Consider the following 19,102-nt stretch of genomic DNA (forward strand, 5'->3'; position numbering starts at 1 on the left):
TCAGGGTTAGACTCTCCCAACTGAAAACCATGTAAACTGTTGTGTGTAAAACAAAATGGCATTTATATACATCATGATGATAATTGTTTGGTGACTTCATTTTGGTGAGGTGGCTAGCATGAGTGCTAACTTACTGCAAATTTAGATGAAACATTATATGAAAACATGGTATTCAGCTATTTCAGTAGCTGGTCCATAGTTATGGAATGCTCTACCAGGTTCCTTTGAGATTATGTAATAATGTGAAATATTTTAAAAAGTTGCTGAAAACCCCCTCCCCCCCCTTTTTTTTAAGAGCATTTTACTAGAATGGATGTTCCTTGGAGTGGATTTTATAACTGTAAATTTGATTTTCCTGTTTAAATAAAGTGTGGCAGCTGATAGTTCTGTAGCAGTTCTGTACAGTTTGTGATGTATTGATGTTTTATTGATGTGAAAGGTATTGGCGGGATAGAAGACATCAATGTAATATAATGTGATAAGTTATGTACATTTTATTGTAATCCGCATAGGCATTAAGCACAATAGAAATTAAAACCAAAAAAAATATATGCCAAATTTTATTGAAATTGATCACGTTTTGATAGTTATGGAGAAAATGAGTTTATATATTTATTTTTACACTCTGTTTAAAAAACCTATATCTATATATCTATAGCTATCTATATCTATATATTATGTACGTACACGCCAAAGATCATATCAAAATTTGTATCTACCAATTCTATCTATATAATTATTTTTATAGTGCTACTGAATATAATGCTGGGCTGTACAGTGATAATTACTCAGGAGCAATATGCCTATGCCGGTACAAATAAGTACCCTCACAAAGAGAGAGAAATTCCAGTAACTAAGAATTCTTCTCATTAAAACAAGTTGCAATTTATGAAGGGGACCAACAATGATGCTTTCGAGGTTCACAAAAAAGATGATAAAGTGCGTCAATCAGTTTTCTGAAAAGTATGGATTGTTCCAGCAACTCTTACCTCCTTCTGTTTGCTTGTAAGCTGCTGCCTCTCACTTGAAAGTCTAAGGATTCTCTCATCAAGAATCTCACACTGACAAAACAAAATATGCATTACAAGAATATAAGACATACTGATTTCCACTAAATAAAACATCCTCTTTCTGACAGCAGCCAATTTGGGTCATCAGAAGTATCCAACAGGATCTCCAAGAATAGATACTTTCTTTGCTTCTGATACTCCACCCCCAAAGGCCTTTGTATTGGCTGTATCCTACCCAGTCTATGACTAGGGCAGCTTGTCAGCTTCCAATGCAAATAGCAGCAGGCCAATGGGAATACACTGGTAGCAGAAACAGTTGAAGGCAGAGATTGTGAGTAGGATCCAACCAATGTGAAAGGCGGGGAGGGGGGAAGGAGCTGAGATAGGGAAGCTCTTGTGCTCTATAAACGAAATTTCTGTGTGGTGGGCCAAGAAACATCCCACAAATTATGCAGTGCATTTATATAAGAAAAGCAGTTACAACCAGGTACAGCATGCATACATTTATTCACTGTAACATGGTGATTAAAGTATATTACACTTTTCAAACAGCTTTCTTCCAATCACAGACACACAAACATACAGGCACACAGACAATCCACTGAAGCTCACAATCATGCACAGAAAATTAAGCCCACTCCAAAACTAACCAAAAGACAAAGCTATAAACTCGACACAGACATCTTATAAGACACAAAAGATTGGCAAGAACTCCATGAGCCATGCAAACTTTTCCCACCTATTTCACAGTGATAAGTCTCAGCCAAGCTAAAGGCCAGTACTGCCCTCAAATCCTCATGTACCTCTTTGCTCTTGTTGCACCTTTCCCTGGCTCGCTGGCGTGAGAGCTCATCTAGAAGGCGATCCAGTTCTTCCTTTCTTTTCTGAAAGTCCTGATAACGACCCAGCTGAGCCTTTTCTGCAAAAGTGATATAATTACAAGTCAGCATACCTGTGATAGGAAGAAATTTCCCTTTCAAGCAATAAAATTAGCAAAATACAGCTTTTAGCCAATCTACTTGATAATTATAATGGTTAACATCTCCATTTATTAACATCTAATCTAAAAGAGCAAAAAGAAAAAGCAAAAAGGCTCTGATTCTTGTAGGGATGCCGAAAATTAGGTAGTGGTAGGCATCCTACCGCCACCTACTTTAATTGGTGATAAATGATGTGGTAATTGACCATGTTGTTTAAAACCAATTTTAAAAATGTAGGCACCTACAGAATAGGCCGCTGATGTCCCTTCCACAGAGGCACTTACCAGCACTTTGGTCAAAGTGGGTGTGGCTTGCGTCAGAGGTGACTGTAAACACCAGTAGGAGCCCCTGTGGACACAATTCTCATGTAAAGTAGGCACTGGAAATGAAGGCCAGTAAAACCCTGACCTATATTCACAGTGTCCATTTTACACATGACCGCGATTTTGTGACCGGCGCTGGTTTTTGAAGAACCGGCCGATACCAGCACCGTTTGCAGAATCTGGTCCAAAGAGCCTTCAAATACTGGGTAATAAACATGCTTTAATTATAAGACCCATCACAGGCCATGTTTCGGCGTCTCTGCCTGCATCAGGAGTCTAAAAAATACTTACAAAATAAACATACATTTAAATAAATAACAAGTCATAAAAACAATATATTGAAAATAAACAAATCTTAAAATAAGATATAATAAACTTGCAAAATTTAACAAAAGTAAATAAATGTAAGATACAAATAAATAGACAATGACTGGCAGAGACAGGAGGAAACTTCTCACCCAGCCCGCCAAGCCCTGCTGGAAGAGCAGCGCCATTGGAAGCCCCACCAACCTGACATGCTTTAGCGCTACAGTTCCCTTAAAGGGTCATCGTCCAGGTGGGCCTGCCAAAGGGCTATGCCAAAGAGCCCTTTGTGTTCCCCTTTGTGGGGACCAAGAGGACACTATGGAAAAATCACTATAGGGGAAGCTGCTTATGCCGACAATCATGGACCTGGACCACCCCCCATTTGACCTCTCTACTGCAGATAAGACTCAATTAAAAAAAAACAAAAACCAAGACCAATAACAAGCTTTACAATCTAAATACCCCTCCACCCCAAATGTTTTTTTCTCTATAGCTTAGAAAGAACTTCTGAAAATGAGAATGGAGTGGTGGACATTAATTCTTCTTTACTTGCGCTCTACCTATCTGTGGACCACTAAGGGCGATGACATTTGGCCAATCCTAGTCAGGTACATCCCTTGAAGAATCACATTTCACACCAAACTCATACCCACCTTCCGAAATCCTAACCCTAACCCTAACCTTGCGCCAACCTAGATTTATGCTCCATTCCAACTACAAGTGAGCGTAGGAAATCCTATCAAGGACATAGCCTCAACAAGGGTGGTAAGGAAAGATTCCTAAAACAAATTCCATGTCTTACTACTGAACAGAACTGCAAGCCCACCCCAATCCCTTGTGCATACATCAATATTCACTCTATTAGAAGAAAAGCAACATTGGTGAAGGACTTTGTCACAGCTGAAAAAGTGGGTCCCTTAATCAAAGAATTCTGTTCAACAGAATAAAGTGGTCTCTCTATGTAGGCAAAATAAGAGAGGAGGACTGGCAATCGTGGTGAAGGAATCCCTTGAATTCACTATATTAGACTCTTACCAAACTGAAAACCTAGAAATTGTGTTATTTCATCTTAAGGATAACAGCTTGAAATATCCTCTCACCTGCATTTTGTTCTGCATACCCCCAGGGAGTTGGATTACCACTCAATACGATTTATTTGATTTTGTCCTCAGAAATTCCTTATCTACCTATTATTGCCTCTTAGCAGGAGACATTAATCTACATTTGGAGCTTACAGACACCCAGCCAGTCAAGGATCTTCTTTCCTTTCTAGAACTTCTGGGATACTCCCTTCCCCACGCTTTTGCCCACACATCAGAAGGTCACCAACTGGATCTTACCACCAGCATGGGGGAAGGCATGACCCACCCCAGAATTGCTCTATGAGATGGGGAATGGATCACCTCTTTATAGTCCGACCACTTCATATTCAAGTTTAACCTTTCAAATATAATATCCTTTCTCACCAGATTCTATTGAATGGTCTTCCCTCGTTTTTATCTCCGTTCAGAAAAATCATTTGCCACCTTTAAGGTACAATTAAAAGCATACTACTTCTTCTTTGGCTTTCAACTCTTAATTTACTTCCTTTTGATGGAAGCATTTTTTAAAAGTTGCATTTCTGGCTTTATGAAATTAGTGTGGGCAGAACTAATTTGTCGTTTTCTCACCCACCATATTGTTCTTCCCTTTCCCTAACCTTTTTATTGTAATCCGCCGATTCCCTCTTTCTTCATGTTCTCAATTGTATTTTACGTTTTGTTCTACTTTTTTGTATCCTATCCTATTTAATTTTTACTTTATTTTAAATTTTTATTGTAAATCACTTAGATTTACCTTTGGGTTTATATTTGTGGTATATTAAATAAATTGAACTTGAACGAACCTACTGTAGCAGGAATCTGCACGACATGCTCCCAGACCAATAAAAACCTATATCTCCAGAAAACAAGCATGCTGCTTCCTTCTAGTCTGAATTCAACAACTTTTATCCAACCTGGGATTGAATCATTATGGATGTTTATGACAGACTTGCCCCAAAGGTCATACATAAAAGATAGATCTGCAAATCTGACAAATGGTTCAACAAAGAACTCCATGTCCTTAAATTACATTACAGTAGTTTCTTTTATTCTGCCAATACCTTGCAGTTCTAGGAGGATTACAAAAGGAAGAGATTCTGGTAATTTCCAGAAGATTACAGGGAAGCTATTTGTTGTAACGTTTGGTGATGGAGTGAGGACATTGGTTGTATCAGGAGTTTGTCTTAAATGTAATGTTCGCTGACTGGAAAAAGCCTGGCACAAAGACTGGGCATCAGACCACAGAGAACAATGGCCTGAGGGAATTTGAAAATAGAAGCGGATGTTAAAAGATAAGCATAGAGCTTTTTACTCACAATTGGTGGATGAACAATCCATCAACAATAAAGAACTATTTAGGATAGTAGCTTATTTAACCAACCTCACCACTCTCGTTTGTGTTCCCCAGGAAAAGCCACCATTGGTCCAAGAACTAGGTGACCACTTTAGTTCAAAGATCTTGACCCTTTGCCACACGTTTAGCCCTACGTTTAGCACTGTGAAATTGTTCTTAGAAACCAGCAAGCTGACAGTCTGGGAAGCCTTCACTGCCACCGACTTCACCCTATTCCAAAAGCTATTCGCCAAATATGTGCATGCACGCTGTTTACTGGACATTTCTAAAACTGGAAGCTAGATTTTAAGTGGAGTTTTTTCTGACTAATGATGCTGTATTTGGCCCCTGTCTTTGAGTTGCTTAAGTAACAGGAGCGTGCCAATGCATCCAATATCTTTTTCTCCACTTTGTGAGAAGTCAGCAGCTCCAGACTCAGAAGGACTTTTATTCTCACATTCTATATACTGTGACAGGCAGGACCCTATCTCATTCAGAGACTCTGCTGCAAACCCTATTCCTGACCAACCGGTGCCTATTCCTAGGACTCGAAAACAAACAGTAAGGTCTGACAGGTAGGTAGCACACATGGCAGAGTCATAGAATAGAACAGAGTGCAGCAAGAGCTCAGAATACCTACAATGAACCCTATTATTCCTTATTCAAAACTATGGAAGTAAAAACTCCTTTTAAACCTGCAGCTTTCCAAGCTGACACACACAGGGTTAAGGAAAGGGGTGGAGTCAGCAGGGTTGACATGTATCAAGCAGGGCTAGAGCCCGGGAAGAATAAAGCTTCCATAGCTGAGATCTGGAGGGGGGAGTGGCAGAAACAGGAAGAGCTGGAGCAGCAAGAGAAAAGAGATCTGTCAAGATGGTTGGAAAGTGCTGTCTGCTCTCCAAAGCCTTTGCCTTGTTCAAGGTGGCCACCTGCAACTTCCTGTCAGAGCAGGAATCATTTGCACAGAGCCAGGTTAGCTTTTAAGGGGGAGATTCCTTGGGAGAACTGTAAGCAGGCTGGCTGGGAGAAACAGGAGTTTGTGCAGAGTGGGGGAAGGGAACCACATGGCTGAGAAGTAATTCCTATGAGGTAAATGAACCAGAGTTTGAGAATGATATTTTAGATTATCCTATAGAATTTGATTATGAAACAGAGGAAAGAATGTGTGAGGAAGGCATGGAAGAATAACCCTTATTTAGATAAGAAGCCTTCCTGGTTAAAAGTAAAATAAGGATCCTGTAACTGAAGAGGATTGGAAACAAAGATTGTTTGAATGTGGGGACAGATGTGTTGGTTGAATGAGCTTTAATGTAGTGGGGGAGAAAAGCCCAGCAGTGTTGCAATTGAAGCCAGATTTAAAACCAGGGCTGTTGCAAGTACCAAAGTTTGTCCCTGTCCAGAGATATTGTTTAATTGGGAACACGGGAGGTGTATAGGGTCTATTTATCTGTATTCGGGTGGAGCTTGTTCCACACCTACTGGCTCCAGCTAGAGAGAGTCAGGGCATTAAAGTGAGAGAGCTCTTTGGCGCTAGGCACAAGAGTGTGTGCTTTAATTAGACTGTGGATCATAGTAGCAGTTTGTGATTTGAGTGCAGGCAGGAGCTCTGCCTGGAGTTGCTTGCAAGGCTGAGAGAAGCCAACGTGAGCCCATTTGCCCAGGATGCTTCGACTTAGCTAAGGCAGCAGCCCAGGGGCAAAGACTGTGAAAAGAATATTTGGTTGGATTTGGAAAATAATAGAAATCCTGAACTGTGTGGGATTTGTAAAGCGGGCTGTATGTTGACGTATAGACTGAGTTGAAAGCCTGGATAAGGGATTTTGCAGCCAGTTGCTCTGTTTAGGGAATTGTCAAAGAAAATAAAACTTTTTGATTTTGAAAGTGCAAAAAGAAAAAAAAAAAAAAAAAGACTGTTTATTTGGTGAAACCTATGCACCTCACTGGCCACTCAGTGGGGACTAGCTCAACCCCGCCACAATACATAGTGGTTATTGTGATTATGGACTTTCAAATTACAGTACTCCCCCGATATTCGCGGGGGTTCCATTCCAGGAACCTCCACCAATGTCGGAAAACCACAAATACAGTTTTTAAGCAGGAGAGGGCAGCCGGAGCGCCGGCGAGTGAAGGAAATCACTCACTGTATGCTCCAACTGCCTTTTCCTGTACTAAAGTCAGGCCTCACCAATCAGGAGCAGCTTCTGATTGGTGCCCTCTCCTGCCTCCCCTTCACGGTCAGAAAATACCATGAATGACCGGGACTGCAGACCGTGAATTTGCAGGGGAGCACTGTACTAATTATTTTCTTGACAACTAGTTTACCATTCCATTATCTACCACACTAGGTTATATGTCATATTGTCAGCCATGCTTGTAAAACTATGTTTACCATGCTATGTTTTGCCATACTCTGTCATGTTATGTTTTACAATGCTTTGTTAACTATGTTTTGCCATTTTTGAAATTTATTTTTTTTTAGTATTTATATACCACTTATAACCTAAGTGGAAATTCAGGTACTTAAGCATTTTCCCCTCTCTGTCCTGGTGGGCTCACAATCTATCTAGTGTACCTGGGGCAATGAGGGGATTAAGTGACTTGCCCAGGGTCACCAGGAACAGCATGGGTTTGAACCCACAACCTCAGGGTGCTGAGGCTGCAGCTTTAACCACTGCGCCACACTCTCCCTGCCAATATCCTGCCATATAATGTTTATCACTTTGTATAAATACATTTTAATATGCATGTAAACTTGTAAACCATTCTGAGCTCTCCTGGGAGGACAGGATATAACAAATAAATACACACATTTCAACATCCTCATATCTGAATATCAATAGCTAAAAACTTGTGTCAAGTCAAATGACAATTTAAGAAGTGCTTGAAGCTAGTTTCATCATAACAGTTTAAATGTCAAAAATATTTTAACTCAGGCTAGAAAATAATAAAATTTCAGAAAGTTATGAAGAGACTAGAATAGGACAAGAACATCACTTACCAATTGTGTGGTTCACCCTATAATCCAGACTAAACTTCACAACAGTTTTATCAATAGTCTTCTCTGAGCCGAGGCGTACTAAGTTAATGTCTCCGCAGTTACCTATACACAAAGCATACAGTAAGGGGATTTGTAGATTTTATTACTTCCAAACTCATGCTCAAGCAAGTTACAATTCAGATATGGTAAGAACAAATGTGCCAGACTAGATTAGTCCAAAAGTCCATGCAGCCATGCATCCTGTCTGAGAGTTGACAACCTAGGTCACAAATACCAGACAGGATCTCAAAAATTAGATCCATTAATTATTTGCCATACCTAAGCTAATAATGGTTTATGGACTTGTCTTAACTCTTTTTAAACCCAAATACGCTAACAATATTCATCACATCTTATGGAAGCAAATTCCAATACTTGCTTTATACCCCGAGATACCCCAATCGTTGAGACAGAGTCAACCGACTCTTGGAAAGGTTAGCCACCTAGCCCAATAACAGCAACAACTCCACGACACGGTCCATGACTCAAGAGCTCTCCTGAAAGGACTTTGCATGAATCAACAAGTCATCCAGATAAAACGAACCAAGATGCCCTCTTTGTGCAAGGCTACTGCCACCACCACCATAACTTTGGTGAAGGTATGCGGGGCCATGGCCAGACCAAATGGAAGTGCACAGAATTGCTAGTGCTTTCCCAAAAACACAAAGCAAAGGAATCGCGGATGTGAGTCCCGAATTGGAATATGAAGGTAGACCTCTATCAGGTCTATAGAAGTAAGAAATTCCCCAGGCTGGTCTGCATGTGAAAAGAAGGGACACGGAGTGCCCTGTTCACACCTTTTATATCCAGAATCGGACGAAAAGCCCCCTTTTCTTGAGCACCATAAAGTAAATGGAGCACTTCCCAGTGCAAATCTTGGAAGGAGGTACAGGAACCACTGCATTGAGTTCAACCAACTGCTGAAGAGTCTGATGAAATGCCCGCTTCTTCCAAGAGGACTGACAAGGGGAAGAGAGAAACAGATCTTGCAAGGGCCTTTTGAACTTAAGAGCATACCCATCGCAAATCACCTCCAGGACCCACTGATTCGTCGTGATCTTAGTCCACCCCCTGGTAAAACTCCTTTAGCTGGTCCACCTGAACTGGGAGAAGGACCCAAGCACCATCATTGGGCTGGTCAAGTGGCAGAGGTGAAGGAGAAGGGGGTTCCAGCCTCCCGATGAGTACCCTAAAAGGATTGCATCTATTGGAATAAACTACCGTGGGAGGAAGCCCCTGAAGACACTCGGCCAGGTCTATAATGGCAAAACTTCCAAATATGACATTGATCTAGACTTCCTCTAGCAGACTAGCGAGGTTTGTCCTCTGGCATCCAGGGCACACCTTGGAGTCCACCAAATTCTGAACCAGCTTGTCTATTTCCTCCCCAAAGAGAAAAGAACACGTAAATGGAAACTTACTGAGCTTGGATTTGGAGGCCGCATCTGTCAGCCAACCACAGAGCCATAAGGTACATCTAGTAACCATCCCCAAGGCCATAGATTTAACTGAAGCATACAACAAATCATACATGGTGTCTGAAAGATAAAGAAGAGTCCAGCAACTAGTCATTAGACTCTCTATCCAACACATGCTCGGCCCAGTGGAAACAGGCCCTGGCCACCAGACCACCACAAATTGCTGCCTGGACCACCAGAACCACAACATCAAAACTCTACTTAAGAAACTCCATCCTCCGGTCCTGGAGGTCCCTTAGGGCTGAACTCCCCTCCATCGGAACAGTATACAGCATCCACAACTGGGGACTGAATATAATCTTTATCAGGCTCAGGAATAGGATAAAGCCATGACACGGACTGCGCAAGTCGAAAAGGAGCATCTAGAGTTTTCCACTGAGAATACACTATATCCTGGAGATCTTGATGCATGGGAAAAGAACGGGAAGCTATCCAAATCTCCTTCAGAAGAGGATCCACCTCCTATGGAACCTCTTTGGTGTCCTCCTCAAAATGCAAGACAGAGAAACCTAAAGAATAAGCTCTTGGAGCTCTTCCCAGTGAAAAATGCACACCACAGACAAATCCACTCCTATGGGTGGTTCAGTCATCCAGCCTATCGTTTGCCCCCTATCCCAAGAGTCCTGCAGGTCCCCAGAGAGACCCAGGTCCTCACCAGGGGACAAACACTGTTCAGGAAAACATCATCCTCCCATGAAACACGTCGCTGCTTAGACAGGGGAAGAGGGGGCACTGGCACTGACAAAGAAGATTTCCTGGATGAGGTCGAAAGCCATGTGCATGTAATACGCCTTGTACATGGTGAGAACAAAATCTGGGGAAAAACCCATGGCAAAAACTGAGAGAGATAGGGATAGAATCACGCTCAAATTCTAGGTCCAATACCTTTCTCAAAATAGTTTCAAAATTTTAACATAGACACTGATTCATTGAACATTTCATTTGCATCAAAAATATCAGTGTTACTATTTTTGATGCAAATGAAATGTTCAATGAATCAGTGTCTATGATAAAATTTTGAAACTATTTTGAGAAAGGTATTGGACCTAGAATTTGATCGTTTCCTTTCTGATTCCTGTATATGGACTTATTTTTTATAGAATCATGCTCCCCAGCAGAGGAAGAGACCTGCAAGAATTGTATCTGCCTCTCCAATCTAGGTGGAAGCTCCTGAGAAGACTCAGTCAAAATGGCAGAGTTTCCCACCAAAGAAAAACCCGGCAAAAAAGGCATCCTCCGATGAGGGGAGAGACTCGGCCACCCGAGTGCAACACCCCAGAGGTGGAAATGACCCCCCGCGGGACTCCACCTCAATCCAACCAGAAAATAGGGGCAGATAAACAGGCCACTGCCTAACCTTCCCAACAGACCCTGCTCAAGGCCTAAATTTAAGACTGCACAAGCTTATCACCTCTACCTGCTGGAGACTGAGAACAGACTGATTCTATGAGGGACTGCACAGCCCACTTATACTGTAAGAATTCAGTGTGTTTTTAGTCTCCACTGGCTGGCTGGCCTGGAGGGACGATAAAGAATATTGGGGTTTTTTGGTTATTAAGGCCTGGCAGTACATTGCCATTTATTTCTTACAGTTCAGCCTGTCATCATCTAAGTGAGATTTCTACCTTTTTCTTTTAAGTTTACATTCTTAATGCTTAAGGACCGTAGTTCTATAGAGAACCATGGGGAACAATTGTGCGTAGAGAAAAAGGACTTTCTTTCATGGGGCCATTTTTCTAATACCATTTCCTTCCAAAAAGTCAGCTCATCTGTTTTAGATAGTCTTTTAAGAAAATTTAATTAGAAAATGATCTGTCTGACAGGGGTATTCTCAATGCCATTAGGGCTATTAAATGTCAAGTGAAACAATTTGTTTTAAATATGCTACCTATTAGCTTAATGGAAAGTCCCCTGGTCTTAGTATTATTTGAAAATATAAATAATTGTTCGCTATTTACCTCTTTCACCCCACTCACGGTTTTATAAACCTCTTCTCTTATGCAAGCTGAAGTGCCTTTACCTATTCAGTCTTTTGTAAGGGAGCTGTTCATCTCTATCAATTTTTGCCATGCTCTGCATCTTTTCTAATTCCATTGTACCTTTTTTTTTTTTTTTAAGAAGGCATGACCAGAATAGGTCCCTGCTTTATATTCTTTAGGGCCAGATTCTCAAAACTCACCATGCATTTAATGATGGATGCTAAACTAGTCCTAGCCAGTTTAGCGACCAATTATTTTACTGGTCAATTCGCCGAATGGCTCACCGTGGTTTCTAGCAGCCTCCGATTGTACTATGAAAAATATAGTATAAGGTTACTAATATTAAAATGGAAACTCCAGGTGATTCTCTAAATTTTTTGCCCACTTTTTATGGGCAAAATTTTCTGGCAGTGTCTAAGCTGTCGTAGCCTTACTTTCCTGTCAGTGCCTAAGTGCTGACTGGCTCAGGCACTGACAGAAAAGTAAGACTTAACAGCTTAGACCCCACCACCACAAAAAAATCCCTGCTGCCCACAAATTAAAAAAACAAAAACAAAAAAAAACCCCCGATTCCTCCCTCTCTCCCATCGATCACCCCCTCCAGGGTAGTTCAATCCCACTCCCCCCACCCCCCCCGTAAAAAAGAATCAGCAGGGGTCCTTCATTCCAGAGGGAGTGGACATCCTTCAATTTAAAGGTATAGGGGGACGGGGGACTCCAGCAGCCGGAATGGGCATTCCTCCTGCCATCTTTCAACTTAAAGGTATAGGGGTTGTTGGGGGAAGGGGTGGCAAAGGACCCCAGTGGCAGGAGGGAGTGGGCATCCCTCCTGCTGATCTTGTACAGGGTGTGTGAGTGGGGGGGGGGCAGGCAGCAGCAGGTTATTGGGGGGGACTTTTCCTTCTGCTGCTCTCCCTACCAGTCAATCAACTGAGCTGGCAGGACTCAGGTAGATCTGCGGCTCAGTTGATCAGGGAAGGGGGCGCAGCCTTGAAAGGAGGGAGGAGCTGTATCTAGCGATTCTGAGCAAGCACCAGGCACAGTTCCTCCACCACCTTTAACAGTCATTCTATGAGGGGCATTCAATAATTTATCTATCTTAGTAGGAAAAAAGAGTTTTCAAAAAAATTGTTGACTCAAAATCAGAGATTGTACTAATAGTCTAAATCAGGGGTGTCAAAGTACCTTCTCGAGGGCTGCAATCCAGTCGGGTTTTCAGGATTTTCCCAATGAATATGCATGAGATCTATTTACATGCACTGCTTTCATTGTATGCTAATAGATCTCATGCATATTCATTGGGGAAATCCTGAAAACTCGACTGGATTGCGGCCCTCGAGGACTAACTTTGACACCTGTGATCCAAATGAAGAGATTTCAAAATATGCTCTTATGGTACGCAGTTTCCATAAACTATGGACGCCATGCCCTGGTGCGGAAAGGCATCCATACTTTATGGAAACTGTATACCATAAGAGCATATTTTGACATCTCTTCAAACTTTTCGCCATGATCTTTCTGGCCCAAGAGCAGAACACTAGAGCAGAATACTAGAGCTCCCTCGTGAAGTACATACGCCACCACTGTGGCATCAAAGAAACTTGTACCACTGGTCCTTTCAGAAAGAGCTGGAAAGCAAGTAGCAGCAGCCAAACTTGCCCAAAGCTCCAGATTGGTCAACCAACACTTTGAACCAGGATTCCGCTGTCCTTGAACGGAGCAGGCACCGCAGTGAGCCCACAATCCAGCAGGCTGGCATCTGTCCTAAGATTCAACCACTTGGAAAACCAAAGAAGCCAGCCCTGGTTGAAAGCCTCCCCCCTAAAGCCACCAGCTCAAGTTGCTGCTAGCTGGTACTGTCCAGGGGAGTGGCATCTGAAGGGGGGAAAAACTCTGCAGAGACCACCAAGATACGAGGGACTCCCATCAAGGGCGCATGGGCACTCTGGCCCAGGGAATCACCTCTAGGAGGTTGCCTGAGACCCCAGAACCTGCAGATAAAACCAGGCCAAGGGAGTCGGACGGTCCAGGTAAATTCTGATCTGTAGTTGAAGTTTCTGACTATATGCCTTGAGAAGAAACACATGACCCTGTCTGGAGCTGAATGAAAAGGTGGACGGCAAAGGACTGAAGCCTGACAAATAAAAAGGTGGAGAATCCAAATGGAGCTCTTTCAGATCATCATCTATAAAGTGGCATATAGAAGCCTGCTTAAAAATCTGCGAAGGAAATTAAATCATAATGTGGACTATATCATGGTTGATTAATTACCTTTTTATGTTACATTGTATTTTATATACAGAATTTAATGGATATTCATGAATATTTGTTATTATTGTAATGAATAATCAAATAAAGAATGAAAAAATAAAAATAAAAAATCTGCGAAGAAGGGCCAGCCGTCATAAATTTGCACCAAAAACAAACAAACAAACAAAAAAATAGCAATTTGGGGTCTGGGAAGGTGATCCATCGTTTTACAAGCCACCCCCAAAGTTCCCATAGAAGAAAATGGAGGTTTACTCATTATGCAGTGCCAGATTTTCAGCAGCTGTAAACAGTATTAGAGTGGAGGAAAAGGATTTTCTGCCTCAGAAAGAGCTCCAAATGGATCCATACTTGCAATCATTGGACTGCCAGCTGGCCAGAGACCGACTACGACCTCTGCCCCCCACAGATCCTTTTTCACGCGGTCAGGGGCGGGAAAAGCAGTCTGTGCCATGAAACACAGATGGGTTTCACTCCAGATGCATACAGCCTGCACTTGAAACCCGTGACAAGGTCACTGGCAAGCAGACTCCCAGGGGAAGGAACCCCATCTAGAAATGGTGGCACACAGCAGGCTGGCTCAACTTATTCACCAGAGTTTCTCTAGGACTGCATCCTTTCCTCCGACGGGGGACCACCAGGAAGGGTCTCAAGGCACTGAAGTCATTGAGAAAACAAACTTTAAGCGTAAAATAAGAAAAAGAAGCAGAGCAATTGGAAAAGACTTCTGCATGGACTGCTTGCAGAAATTGTAACTGGATATGTTTTCTAGCAGCTTAGACTAAGGGGTTGGAGCATGTGCTTAAAAAAGTTGTGGATTTCTGCAACTCTCGGATTGCGGGTTGGGATTGAACACCTAGTGTATGGAATCCGGAAGGGATGTAACGGAACCAATCTTCTGTGTCTTATTCAAAAACATTTCCAAATTTTTCTTCTTTGCTATTGGTAAATGTTCCACAATTTTCTTACACTGAATATGGTAAAATTCATCTTTGTTCAACAGGATACTCACATTTTGCAGATAAGTTCAAAAGATCCCTCTTTGGTCTTTATATATTTTTACACTGAAATTAAATTCCCTTGATCATTTGTTTTTAAGGAAAATAACCTCTGCTTTTTGACTATACAAAAGTATTTATGCCTTCTTGATTAATTCAGTGGTCCTTCTCAAGATTTTCTAATATTTGGATATCCTTTTAGAGAAAACCACACCTAAAACTGATTCCAGTACTTGTAATATAGCCTGAAAAGGAGATGACCTGTTTAAATATATAAGGGATATATATAAGGGATATTTATTTATTTATAAGGGATTTATATATAAGGGATATATATATATCCCTTATAAATAAATAAATAAATAAATATCCCTTATAAATAAATAAATAAATATTTCCCTTGTATATAAATACCTTATAAATAAATATCCCTTATAAATATATATTTATTTATTTATGTATTTTTAATTATAAGGGTTGATTCATAAGTCATGGCAACTTTTTTTTTCCTCTCGAAAATGGACCAACACTGGAAATATAATATATACATTTGAAAGTGTGTGACATGTATTTCTTAATGTTGCCACAAGATGAGAGATGAGTGCAGTGGTTTCTGGTAAAGGGGAAACATAAAACATGGCATTTGAAACCATCGTTTTATTAGTAAACAAAAAATCAATGTTAGATTTCACTAAACCAAGCACATAATCAGCTTGAGAGTGAGTATGTTTAACTGTTAACATCCTTTAAAGTGTTGTCATGTAGGATTATGGCGGTGTGCAACAGTTCTGGACTTTTCTCACGAACTGCAAGAAACAGATGGTACTGCAGAAATTACTTTTAATACTGTGCATTCACAGTGTGTCCCTCACAAACTGGATGACACACAAGACTGGGAGACTTACTTTGAAGGATGTTAAAAGTTAAACAATTTGTACTTATACTTTGTTGTTCATGTTGTACACTGTATGCAGTAATAAAACAATGGATTTCAAATGTCATGTTTTTTTGCTTCTCCCCTACCAGAGTGCTGCACTCATCTCTCATCTGGTGACAACATTAAGAAGTACATGTCACACACTTTCAAACGTATATATTAGATTTCCAGTGTTGATGCACTTTTGAGAAAAAAAAATCGTTGCCATGACTTATGAATCAATCCTAATACATCATCAGCATGTGGCCAATTTTGGAATCTTTTGCTTGACTTTGTTCATTCTAATCTGGCTAGTAACTACTACAATAAGTCCATCAACTTTTTTTATGACCAACTGCCATTTCTGTTAGTGCTATATTTAACCCTTCTGCATGTTATCTAGCCATCTGGTGCTCTATTTTTCATACACAGTAGTTCTACCAGAATACATGTATAAACTCCTCCGAAGGGACACCAACCACTTTGTAGTGGTGAAGGGGTTTGTGTGTTTCAATGACTTGGTGGGCTATGCTGTAAGGCAACCTGTATCAGACAGACTTCTGTGGAGAAACCAGACAAAGAGTGTCCCGTAACAGAAGTACTGAGAGTCAGTTTCTGTGTTGGCATCTGTTTTAAGCCATTTTCTCCCCGTTTGTGCTGGTTACAATGGGGAACAACAAAGGACAGATATGTATTTACCAGGATTCTTGTTCTTGAGCTGATTCAGACTATCCTCAAGGTTGCTGGCATCATGACCTATGGATCTCCTACAGTGCCTTCAAAGGGCCCAACATTTAATGAATTGGGCCTTTGTGCAGAGTTGGCATCTTTGAGCCCTGAAGACAGGCTAGCTCCACCGAGATTAGGAAGCAGTTTGTTGGCTTCTGCACCATCTGTGAAGGGGCCCTGTTGTCCCACAAGCTGGTCAGGGGAGAGGATATTGGGAATTAAGGTTTGACTCTGCAACAACTTCTGGAGTTGCCGAGTTAGTTCAGCATGGCATTGCCCTTGGTGGATTTTAGAAACCAGCAGCAGTCAACTGTGACACCATATGGGAAGCCATCAAGATGTTGGATTAGACTTGTTGCTATAATAAACTGTGAAGGTACTTCTGGAGAAGTCTGGTGTTATCCGTGCCCAGGTGGAAGTACAGGGTATTTAGATCTACCCTGTTAGAAACCTTTGCCCTGGAAATGGACTGAAATTTGGTTACGCCCCACCTGGAATACTGTGTCCAACACTGGTCACTGTACATGAAGAAGGACACGGTACTACTCGAAAGGGTCCAGAGAAGAGCAACTAAAATGGTTAAAGGGCTGGTGGAGCTGCTGTACAGTGAGAGATTAGAGAAACTGGGCCTCTTCTCCCTTGAAAAGCAGAGACTGAGAGGGGACATGATCGAAACGTTCAAGATAATGAAGAGAATAGACTTAGTAGATAAAGAAAGGTTGTTCACCCTCTCTAATTTAATTTTAATTTAATTCCTATATACCACTAATAACCGTGAGGTTTCTAAGCGGTTTACAAAAATGATGCATTACAAAGATACAATAGATAAAAATAAATAAGATAGGTACTTGGAAATTTCCCTAACTGTCCCAAAGGCTCACAATCTAACTAAGGTAGAGAGAACGAGAGGGCATTCTCTAAAGTTAAAAGGGGATAAATTCCGTACAAACGTAAGGAAGTTCATCTTCATCCAGAGAGTGGTGGAAAACTGGAATGCTCTTCCGGAGGCTGTCATAGGAGAAAACACTCTCCAGGGATTCAAGATAAAGTTAGACAAGTTCCTGCTGAACCAGAAAGTACGCAGGTAAAGCTAGGCTCAGTTAGGGCACTGGTCTTTAAACCAAGAGCCGCCGTGTGTGCGGACTGCTGAGTACGATGGATCACTGGTCTGACCCAGCAGCGGCGATTCTTATGTTTACTTCAGTTTTATGTATGAACAATTTATGGGTTCTAATGTTTGTAATTTTTCCAGATTTTTCTTTGATGAACCCAAGGCGCTGTAAGGACTTTTTTTGGATTCCACCCAAGGGTCTTGGCAATGGGGCCATCTTATTTGTTAAAATTTCCTGTTATATGTCTTGTAAAATTTAATGGTGGTGATCTGTTATTTATTGAACCCAAGCAATTGTCGAAATTTCCGGTGCCTTTGGTGGGAGGTCCGAATGTGATTGTAGTTCCTTTTGGTCAGCATGTAATCTGGCTGCCACTGTATAGGATTCATCTGCTTTGTACTTAGGGGTGTTTTTTTTCTCTTTTCTATATGTATGTTTCTTTTTTGACTCCAGCAACACTGTGGACTGATAAATGATATTTATTTCCTGTATTAAGGGGTTTCCCTGTATATTTATGTCTTGTTCTGATTTCTTTTTCAAGTATTTACTTGAATATTATGTTGAATTCTAAAATAAAATAATAAAAAAGAAAGTTCACAAAATACATGTATAAAGATACTCTTATAGCCGAGGTCAGTGTCTAAGGAATTCCCTCGGTGTACCACAGACTGCATTTAAGAAATTAAATTATTTACAAACTAAAATTTAAAAGCAAAAAAAACAACTTAAAAATACCTAAAGTATTGTTCTTGTCTCTGCATCTTGATTTGAATCCCAGGATTATCTTTTTCATGAGCTCATCGATTGCAGCATTGGATGGGGCACAAACCAGAACTCTGTTGCGTTTGTTCTTTGTGTTCAAGTTCTGGGCTATCTCATTGCCATGATTCTGTTGATCAATCAGAAAGGAACCCTCTATATTATAAAATGCCAAGTAATAAGAAGCTCATTGTGCGGGGCTTTTTGCTCCCATTCGTCATCGGACCCAGTATACGTTTCACTGTGTATATATTATAAATATTTTAAAGAAATTTTTAAAATATATGCTAAAAGTACTTAGCTTGTAGATTCGACGCTAATCGGGAGGGTAGAAACACCATTCACCAACATGTTTCGCCAGTATAATTCAAAGGGCTTTATCAAGGCTCCCTCTCCCATTCAAACTGCTATCTCCAACCATTGCGTCAGACCGTTTCTGACGCAATGGTTGGAGATAGCAGTTTGAATGGGAGAGGGAGCCTTGATAAAGCCCTTTGAATTATAATGGCGAAACATGTTGGTGAATGGTGTTTTTACCCTCCCGATTAGCGTCGAATCTACAAGCTAAGTACTTTTAGCATATATTTAAAAAAATTTCTTAAAAATATTTATAATATATACACAGTGAAATGTATACTGGGTCCGATGACGAATGGGAGCATAAAGCCCCGCACAATGAGATGGTTTGAGTGTGTGGTGGCCCGCTGAGGACCTATAAAAATTGTTAAACAATACGGAATGAAGTTTGGCAAATCGGTGAGATAATATCTTGCTGATGCTGACTGATATATG

The 19,102-nt window shown here is 41.0% G+C and overlaps 1 protein-coding gene across 4 annotated transcripts in view; it reads right to left on the reverse strand.

Moving 5' to 3' along the window:
• Positions 1-19,102, reverse strand: part of SETX (senataxin) — a 156,776-nt gene that overhangs the window by 31,270 nt on the left and 106,404 nt on the right. For all 4 annotated transcript variants that reach the window (XM_033960295.1, XM_033960296.1, XM_033960293.1 and 1 more), the window contains 4 exons: positions 18,287-18,440; positions 8,033-8,134; positions 1,814-1,929; positions 990-1,061 (listed from right to left, as the gene is read on the reverse strand). In XM_033960295.1, coding sequence (XP_033816186.1) covers positions 990-1,061; positions 1,814-1,929; positions 8,033-8,134; positions 18,287-18,440 — 444 coding nt within the window. The remainder of the gene's footprint in view (positions 1-989; positions 1,062-1,813; positions 1,930-8,032; positions 8,135-18,286; positions 18,441-19,102) is intronic.

Source organism: Geotrypetes seraphini, chromosome 10 (assembly GCF_902459505.1).
Source record: "Geotrypetes seraphini chromosome 10, aGeoSer1.1, whole genome shotgun sequence".
In the NCBI taxonomy this organism is placed as follows: domain Eukaryota; kingdom Metazoa; phylum Chordata; class Amphibia; order Gymnophiona; family Dermophiidae; genus Geotrypetes; species Geotrypetes seraphini.